This window comes from Astatotilapia calliptera, chromosome 22 (genome assembly GCF_900246225.1).
Source record: "Astatotilapia calliptera chromosome 22, fAstCal1.2, whole genome shotgun sequence".
NCBI lineage: Eukaryota > Metazoa > Chordata > Actinopteri > Cichliformes > Cichlidae > Astatotilapia > Astatotilapia calliptera.
In genome coordinates this window covers 11,661,314-11,671,063 of record NC_039322.1, presented here as the reverse complement: position 1 = coordinate 11,671,063, position 9,750 = coordinate 11,661,314, and the positions used below count along the sequence as shown (strand labels likewise).

At 40.2% G+C, this 9,750-nt stretch overlaps 1 protein-coding gene across 8 annotated transcripts in view; it reads right to left on the bottom strand.

The window, feature by feature from the left end:
• LOC113014099 (sodium bicarbonate cotransporter 3-like) overlaps positions 1-8,860 on the bottom strand; it is a 61,310-nt gene extending 52,450 nt beyond the window's left edge. For 6 of the 8 annotated variants that reach the window (XM_026155409.1, XM_026155405.1, XM_026155401.1 and 3 more), the window contains exon 1: positions 8,698-8,860. In XM_026155409.1, the coding sequence (XP_026011194.1) occupies positions 8,698-8,739 (42 nt within the window). In that variant the 5' untranslated portion in view covers positions 8,740-8,860. The remainder of the gene's footprint in view (positions 1-8,697) is intronic. The other 2 variants (XM_026155406.1, XM_026155408.1) reach the window with 1 other exon arrangement.
• Positions 8,861-9,750: the final 890 nt, after the last annotated feature.

Genomic DNA, 9,750 nt, shown 5'->3' with positions numbered 1-9,750 from the left:
GCAAACTGCTGTGTATTCAAATCATCGAGATTCCAAATGCCTTTGACATTCAAAATCCTTATCATAGCTTCAAGGTTGGTCATGTTTTTCAACAACCTGTAATTTAGCAAGGAACTGTGACCCATTTGTTCCTTGTATATAACAAACGTGCTTATGATCAGGGCAAAAGACCATAATTCTGAAACCTGAGCAGCAATAAAAGGGTCTATTTTTTAATTCAAGGAAGCCCCCAGGATCCCTATCCACACCAGAGATACCCTATTAAAAGTTTAAACTAGACTAACCAGAAAACCATAATGGCAAAGTGAAGCCAAACTTAAAATTAAATTATGTATCATAAAAAGGGATTTAAAGTACACATGAAAGCAAATAGAAAGAGTGACATCTAATGGCTGAACCTACACTGAGTTGATGTTAAGGGAAATGAGAACATGAGATTTTGCAAAATTGAACTCACAGCAACATCCAGCAGTGTCACGCAGCATAATCGTTTTTAGGAGAGGCATAAGCTTAAAATCTTTCAACAAGTAACATATATTCTTATATTAGAGTTGCCATAATTATTTAACTGTTTGGTACCTGCGAAAGACAAAAAGAAAAACACCCACCAGTTCCCAGTTCTTGAGGAAATATAAACAGCACATTTATGACATTTAGGTCTCCTGTTCAATTTATTTTTAAGGTAAACACCTAATTAGCCAATTATATAGCAGCAGGTCAATGCATTTAAGAATATAGGCATGAAGATGTGGTCTAGATGTAGAGCATCAGAACGGGGAAGAAAGGTCATTTAAGTGACTTTGAACGTGGCATGATTGTTGGTGACATTCTGAGCTGAGCATTTTCAGAAGCTGCTAATCTGCTGGGATCTTCCTTCACAACCATTTCTAAAGGTTAACAGGTAGTGATCGTAGAAAAGAAAATATCCAGTGAGCGAGCTGACAATTATTTGTTCATGGCAGAGGTCAGACAAGAGTGGCCAGGTTGCTTTGAGGTGATAGGAAGACAAAGTAACTCAAATAACCACTCCACTCATTACAACCAAGGTGTGCAGAATAGCATTTCTGTTAAAACTTGAGGCAGATGGGAAGAAGGCAGCAGAAGACCACACAACAACTAAGAACAGGAAACTGAGGCTTCACAGTTCAGATGGGCTTACAAAAGCTTAACAATAGAAGATGTGAAAAACTTACTGACATCTAGATGGCAGGTCAACAGATCAGGCTGCTGCTGTTAGTGTAATGGCCTGGTTATATTTTCTTGGCACATTTTGAGCCCCTTAAAAGGTGGTCAGTTAGTAGTAAACACAACAGCCTACCTGAGCATTTTAGTTAACTATGTCCATTCCTTTTTTGCCACAGTGTACCCATCGTCCGATTGCTGCTCCCAGGAGGATAACTCACCATGTCACAAATCAAACGATCTTAAACTTATTTCTTGAACATAATGAGTTCACTGTACTCAAATGGCCTCCACAGTCATGAGATCTCAATCCAAGAGAGCACAGAAGAGGTGTAACAGGAGATTCAAATCATGGAAATTCTCTGAGGAATCTGTGTTTTCAGCATCTGATTGAATCTGTGCCACGAAGAATTAAAGGTGTACCTAATAAATTCTCCAGCTGTATTTGTCATTTCTGTGTCACATGTTAAATGTTGAACATTTCTGCCTGTCATGGCATTGCTTTCTACGCCCATGTCAGCTTTACAACTGTTAGGAGCTGACTGGTCACTCTATTAATCACTTATCTCACTGAATTAAGAAAAAATAGCTTCTTACTCTTTTCAAGTGTGAGAACATGTTTTTGTTTTGTTTTTTTCAATTCTATTCAAATGCATAAAATTATCATATAAAACAGTTACTTTCCTTGCTAGAAAGTTCAAGAAAAATGTCGAGGAGACATTCAAGACAGCCTGCCCAACTTTCATTTTTGTGTTCCTGTTCACCCTAGATTAGATTACCAGCCAACAGTAAATGGAGTGGTGCCTATATACTGCTTTTCTCCTGGAACTGGGGACTAAAATCACTTTTTACTACAAGCCTCATTTACCCAGTAACATACAGTTTTCAGTGCTTAAAATGCTGTTTTTTTGTGTCAGTTTAAAAACACAAAATGTGAAAGAATTTGATTTTCTACTACAGATAAATGCAAAAGGCATCAATTAATTCCTATGCTAATCAAGACTACAAAGTCTAAGCATACTGCTTACTAAAAGAGAAAAGTAAATAAAAAAAAATCAAATCCCCACACTGACTAAATCAAAGGAATATTTGGGACTGTTTTTCTTGGAAATCTTCAGGTTTACTATCCATTAAAATTATTCATTTTCCTGTCGGTTTGTTATGGAATCACCTAATTTCTTTAAGCTTTTCTATGATTTCTGCTTCTAAGAAAGAAAGAACCTCTGAGACACAGCATTTACTCAACCCAGGGTAGTGCTGGATCAGGAAGCTTAGCTGGATCAAGCTGATCTAAGAGCCAATTTTAGACCAGTCTACCACTCAAGACCAGTGGAACAAGTCTTTGTGATCCTGACCCAAGCAGGCAATTCTTTTTTTCTTTCATTCTTCATTCTATCCTTCCTTTCTTTCTCAAATCCTTCTAACTATAACAGGATGGCAAACAGGGTGCTTGGTCTGAAACATTATTTAGGTGGACTGTACAAGTAAAATCTACATGAATGCCACGACCCAAGGTTTCCAAGCAGAACACTGCATTACAATAGATCTAACAGGTGATCATTATTAATAACTTCATCTATCAGTAGTTTTGAAGTTGATCAGTGCAGTCAATAAACAAAAACAGAAATCGGGGTGGTAATAATAGCACATTTGGATTTATTAGGCCCAATATTCAAAATGGACGAGATACAAAAAAGGGAAACCCCAATGGTCTAAGTTTAGTTTGTAGACAATTTGTGGTTGATGTTTTTGTGTTGTTGTTTTTTTTCCTCAATAAATATGTTTATACACTTCAAGACATTTAAACTATCCATCCATCCATCCATTCGCTTCCGCTTATCCTTTTTCAGGGTCGCGGGGGGCGCTGGAGCCTAATCCAGCTGTCATAGGGCGAGAGGCGGGGTACACCCTGGACAGGTCGCCAGTCTGTCGCAGGGCCAACATACAGGGACAGACAACCATTCGCACTCACTTTCATTCGCACATTCACACCTAGTGACAATTTGGGTTAACCAATTAACCTATCCCCACTAAGTGCATGTCTTTGGACGGTGGGAGGAAGCCGGAGTACCCGGAGGGAACCCACGCAAACACGGGGAGAACATGCAAACTCCACACAGAAAGACCACAGCCTGATGTTGGAATTGAACTCAGGACCTTCTTGGTTTTTCTGGTTGTGTTCTTCTGCGGTGCAGCGGTGTTGTGGTCTGTGCAACAGTGCTAACCACCGTGCCACCGTGCTGCCATACATTTAAACTATTGGTATAGTATTTATAGCTCTGCTATGATACAAAGGACTTACAGCAAGAGATCCTCTGTTTAAATCCACCAGCTGTGTAGAGTTTGTGTTCCTGTGTAGAGTTTGCATGCTCTCTACAGGTATTCTGGCTTCTTCTCACAGTCCAAAACCATGCATGAGTTATTTTAATTTGGCAGCCCTAAATAGGCCATAGGTGTGAATAGGGCTGCCACAAACTATTATTTTGATAGTCGACTAATCACCGATTATTTTTGAGATTAGTCGACTAATCAGATCACGCATCCATTGGACGTAAAACGTACAGCTTATTGCACCAGCACGCATCTGCCCTTATATAACTATCATTAGCTTACAGCTTGAAGTGTTTAAGGTATGTGCTAATTAAAAATAAAGACAAGTTTGGGGCGACCATGGCTCAGGGGGTTGGGAAGCGTATCTGTAACCGGAAGGTGCCGGTTCGATCCCCGGGCTCTCTGTCCTGGTCGTTGTGTCCTTAGGCAAGACTCTTTACCCTACTGGTGATGGCCAGAGGGGCCGTTGGCACGATATGGCAGCCTCGCTTCTGTCAGTCTGCCCCAGGGCAGCTGTGGCTACAACCGTAGCTTGCCTCCACCAGTGTGTGAATGTGAGAGTGAATGAATAGTGGCATTGTAAAGCACTTTGAGTGCCTTGAAAAGCGCTATATAAATCCAATCCATTATTATTATTAAGTTGATAGTTTATTAAATTTTAATGACATTTGCAGATTGTTTCGGTGGAGTTTAATAAACTCTGCTCCTTGCTATCTAAAATATAACAGGACACCGGAGTATATTCTCGAACATCTCACACTTCTGAAAATCAGTTGTCTGCTTGACGTTTATTCAGCTGTGTAAAAACTATAACTTTATTTCTCAGCCAAACCGATTTACTCAGGAACAAATGAAATACTAAAAAAAGCCAAACAATAACATTTTTAAGTTATCTAAGTGACTTATATTACATGTTTAACCTGAGTAGTGAAAGACAGCGGTGGGTTTGAAAACAATTAGCCGGGAGTCTGGTGTTCTCGGGCTCTAGTGACCTAGCCCCCGGCTAGCTATCCAGCTGGTGAGTAACAGACGTCTCCAAAAACGTCGGAGCGCTTTTGAAAATATGTGGTGTCTTGATAAACTGAGCAGATATTTGAGGTTTACACAGCTACATTCTCGCCTGAAAATAGGTTAAACTTTATTTTGTGACCCAGAAAGAATAATAAGAGTAATATTAAAACTAACTAGCTGTCGCCATTGTTGACAAGTACGCTGCACCGCGCTATGAATTCTGGGACACAGCTTCTTCTTCTTCGGGATTTAACGGCAGCTGGCATCCTTGTACATGCAGTGCTGCCATCTCCTGTTTCAGTCCATTATTACACTCTTAAATCCTACTACTTATTCCTGCAGCTTTTGGGATCTTACAAAGCTTCAAACGATGCGTCGACTATTAAATTAGTCGTCAACGATTTTAATAGTCGAAGTAATCGTGTCTAGACGACTAATCGTGGCAGCCCTAGGTGTGAATGTGAGTGTGAATGATTATCTATCCTGAGATATCCTCCCTGTGATAGACTAACTGGCAACCTGTCCTTTAGGGCTGGGCCATATCATACCGTTCATGGTAATACCGGTATAATGTTGGGCAAAGATAAGAAAATTAAATATTGCGATAGAATATGGGTAAAACGCGCATGCGCAGTGCCTTTGTTTTCATATGCACATGGCGGAAAAAGGCATGGTGGCGACGAAGAATGAGAAGGGCGAAAGCGGATCATTGAATGAAACAGATGAACCGAATTGGTTTGTAAAAATGCTGCAAGTTCAGTGGTTTGGAACTGGTTTAGCTTTCGTCTGTCAGATACACAACAAAGCACTATTTTTGGTAGAGCATGCTAGTGGGCCGTCATTATTACCATGTTAATGAATTAATACGGCACACTTAACTCATTCACTGCCAGCCATTGGCAGTGAATGAGTTAAACCCATTGACTCATTCACTGCCATTGACGGCTATAGATGTCAATGGCAGTGAATGAGTTAAAATCAATCCTTTGATTTTTCTGAAAATCGACAGTGCCCTTTATAATCCCGTGTGCCTTATGTATGAATTCTGGTTGTGTTTACTGACCTCGAAACGATTTTATGTCGTACACGGCACTCGAAAATCTGTCAAATGTTTTAGTATGACTTTACTAAGCTACGAACCCGCACCGCTTGATGGATTGTCGGAGCATTACGGCTACCGTAGGCAGGAGCCTCACGGAGTGATACGTACTGTGCTTCAACATAATATTACTGTATTGTGTGTGTATAACCTCTTTTTAAGTTTTGTGGATATTATACATGGTTATGCTGAGGATATGTCGGCCAATTTCCATTGGAAATGCCTTTTGGTTAAACTGTCAGCGAGGAATTTGCATTTGCACTGTTAAATTTTTATATAACTTTAATGGAAAAAACAGCTGCTTGTTTAAGTGAAAATACATTGATGGTGTTTTTTGCACTAATAAAGTTGTGGAGTTGTAAAGTATTTTGTCTAGTGTCAATTATATCGTCAGTTATATCGTTATCGCAAATTTTCAAATGTATATCGTGATAAATATTTTTGGTCACATCGCCCTGTTCTACTGTCCAGGGTGTACCACATCTTTCACCCAATGACAGGTGAAATAGACTCAAGGCTATATACTCATGATAAAGATCAAACATGCAAAATATAGCCAATCATAAAATTATTCTGCCATAAAAATAAAAACATTCTCTAGCACTGAGGCTGGTCAATTAAACATGAAGTAAAACCCATGCAAAGGCCTCCCTATAAATACCACAAACACTGCCTGAGAAGAAACTAGCTTATCAGCAGAATATATTACGACACCAACTGTCTGCCATCTAAAATCCAGTTTTGTGATCCCTTCCCAGACGCCTTAACGCCCACTCACATCCTGGGCCTTTTGACCTTAGTAAATCACATGATAGGGTGAGGCTAGGTTTCACAATGGGTTCACCCGAAACCTTGACTGATTGTGACCCGCACCTGTTTTCACACCTTGGCTCATGTGATTAGGTAGAGGATCAATGGGACACTCCCATAGGCCTTAAAATCTGGAACTCTCCCCTGATTGCTCTTAGAACTGAAGAAGCTTCTCAGATGAGAGGTGAAATGTCTTTAAGGAAACTTGGAGAAGTCCAGACGCTTTTCTTTCCAAGATCCTTAGACGTTAGCCTAGCAAACGTAAGTTCAATTGGTTCAACCAAAAAAAACCATCCAACACTGGACAGACTTAGCACGACAAAGCTACCTCCTCATTCAGAGGAAGCTAATGGCTAAGTCACACAAGTAATAATAGGACAGCAAACTCCTTACAAAGAAACAATTTCAACTTGTGCTGATTGAAGTTTGATGGTATTACACACTTTTTGCTGTTTTATCAGAAGTAGAATGCATGTAATTGCCAACTTGACCGTATTCAATCACACCGATGTCAGACTGGTAGCAGACTGGCTGTCCTAAGGCAACATTTATGGCTGGTTTTAGTGACAGTGTTTGCATGCAGGACAATCTCTCTTTTCAGTAAAAGTAAATAAATAACTGAAGTGAGACGAACTCATCCAATTGGATAAAACATACTGACAAAGTCTAACTTTGAAGACATAATTTGCAGTTTAAAAAAAAAAAAAAAGTTGATTGCAGTATATATTACTTCAATAACCCTCATATTGCAAAATGTTTAAAATTAGCAATAATATCGTATCCTGAGTGAAGCATTGTGATAGCATCATATCGTGGGGTGTCTTGTTATTCCCAAGTCTACTGTATATGACAAACTCAAGAGAATAATGACCGCTCTGTGCCAGAACATAGAATGTGTGCATACTTTGCGGGACTCTAACAGCAAGTCGTTTTAAATTAACAAGAGCCAGGGCCAAACTAAACAATTGATAAGTCTTCAGTCGCAGTTAAATGAGATTATCACTGCTTAAGCACATTTCAATAAGCCTCCCAACAATAGCAGGGGTCAAACAGCAAGCCTGATAATACCATGAGCAGCTTGTTGAAACAGATTCATGCATTTAATCATACAGATGATAGCTGAACCGAACACACTGCCCGACTCAAAGCTCACCAATGGTATGTTCTTGAGATTGGTCATGTAAATATGTTAGCACACAAAGGGGCCTAGTGTCAGAGCACATTCTGACCTCCGTGTCTAGGAAAGAAGTGCGCATATAGCTGAAAAGTCATTCTCACTGTACGGCTAGTGTGGTTGAGCTTCCTCACTTGCACGCACACTTTCTCACGCGCACAAACATGCATGCCACATAAAGACAGAAGTGGGACCCTACACCAGCCATGACGTCAGTCACCCTGCCTGCATTTTAAACTTAGCTCTTTTTGGGAGGGGGTCTTGAAAGCAGCACTGTGTGTTTGATGCGCTTATCATCCTCCTATCTTTAACACCAACAGATGTGCGACTTTAGCTTGTTCTCGCCCACAACTGCGTTTAAACATCAAATAGTCGAGAGGTGGTCCTGACTCTTTTGACGCTGTGCATTTTTTTCCTTTCACTTACGTGTTTATTTTTTCCTGTCGAGCTGCACCTTTACAGTAAGCTTTAGCAGCATTTCCTGACACGGAAACATCACAGCAGAAAGCGGCTTTCTATTCTGGGGGCATTTGATATGCAAACGAGGTTTTATTTCTGTAGACGTGCTAGCGGCAGATGTCCTCGCTTGCGGAGCTGGGGCACATAGCTTCATTTTAACGGGCAGGTTAACTTGTTGAACGTGAGAAGAAAAATGCACAACTGCCTGTACAGTCACCCGTCATCAATTACAAGCATGATAAAGTAGCCTTATGCTTGTAACCATATAAATATTCTGTTTCATAAAGTAAGCCACTTTGGCAACAAAGTAACTGATTTAGTCAATTTTTTTATATCATTTGTTCTTAATAACGGTAATAAGTTAACCGAGCAGGCCAATTAAGTCAAAGCAAACCAATTCCAGCTATGCGAATAACAACCGGGATGGTAAATAACTTTCTAAGAGAACCTGCAGCTTCGGCATGTGACACAAATAGAAAGCCGGCTAACAATAGCATTCGCCGGATGGTGCCTCACTGACTCCCACGCATCCCTGATACTTGTAGCGCTACCTGGCAAACGAGGGGCAAATACGTACAAAAGAGCCGCACAGTTACAACGGACGTCTGGGTCGTGCTGTGCGGGTACTCACTGCTCTCAACAGGGGCCTCATTTGTTCCGAAGGACAGTCCATTTTCACCTGGTTAGTGTTTTCTGCCAGCTGATAGTTGCGGTAAGTGGGAGCCTTTGCAGTTTTCCTACGAACTGGGTAAGAAACGCCTCTGAAGTGATCGACAGCGACGTGTTTCCAATTGACTTTCAATGCCCGGCATTCTCGACCAATTAAAATCCAAAAGGAAACAACAAGGGTGGGGTCTACTCCTCTGACGCGTGAAGTCCCAAACGGACCTTTTCTTATGTTTTACCTCGTCAACCCTGCTGGAGAGTAGAGGATGATTATACTCAGAATTAGACTTAATAAGGGCACTGAAAGACAGGAGAGAGAAACTGACACAGTATAAGTCAAGCAGCCCATATTTGATTGGTTAAATCAGAATCAGAATCAGATTCTTTGCCGCTTTAATAATGTGAATTTCCTAATTATGAATCAGGCTTATCTTACTACTATCTTATCTAATAGAAAAAAACATTCAAAGAAATAGTGTTTGAAGTGCACGCTGATTTATAAAACTAAACATGCTTGGGAAAACACAAAGTCAAACAGTTTCATCATCACCTGTATGTTTCTGGTCATTCTAAAAGTAAAAGAATATAAAGGGATAAGAACAAGCCGATATTTTTCTGATTAAATAACGTAAGCTCAGGCTTCTAAAACCATTAATCTGTAACAATCATGTAGTAAAGACTAAGAAAAAGTTTAAATCTGTACCATCCTCTTACATATAAAATTTGACTGTGTGTTTTGAGCGAGGGATGCAGCCTTCTCCGGGCTAGCCAGGGAATTTCACATGGAGCCAGTGAAGTTCCTGAAGGACAGAGGTGATGTGTTGGTGGTGTCAAGACACTGGGTCTGTGACCCAGTATTTTGAGTTTATTTTGTCTGTCTGATTTCTTGTGATGTATTAGAGTAATGGTAAGTTCTAGTGTTATTATTACAATGTCTTAATTAGGTTTTGTTTAAAGTTTCATCCATGCTCCCTTGTTTATGTATCCTTTTGATTCCTGTGTAAGTCTCTTGTCCCCC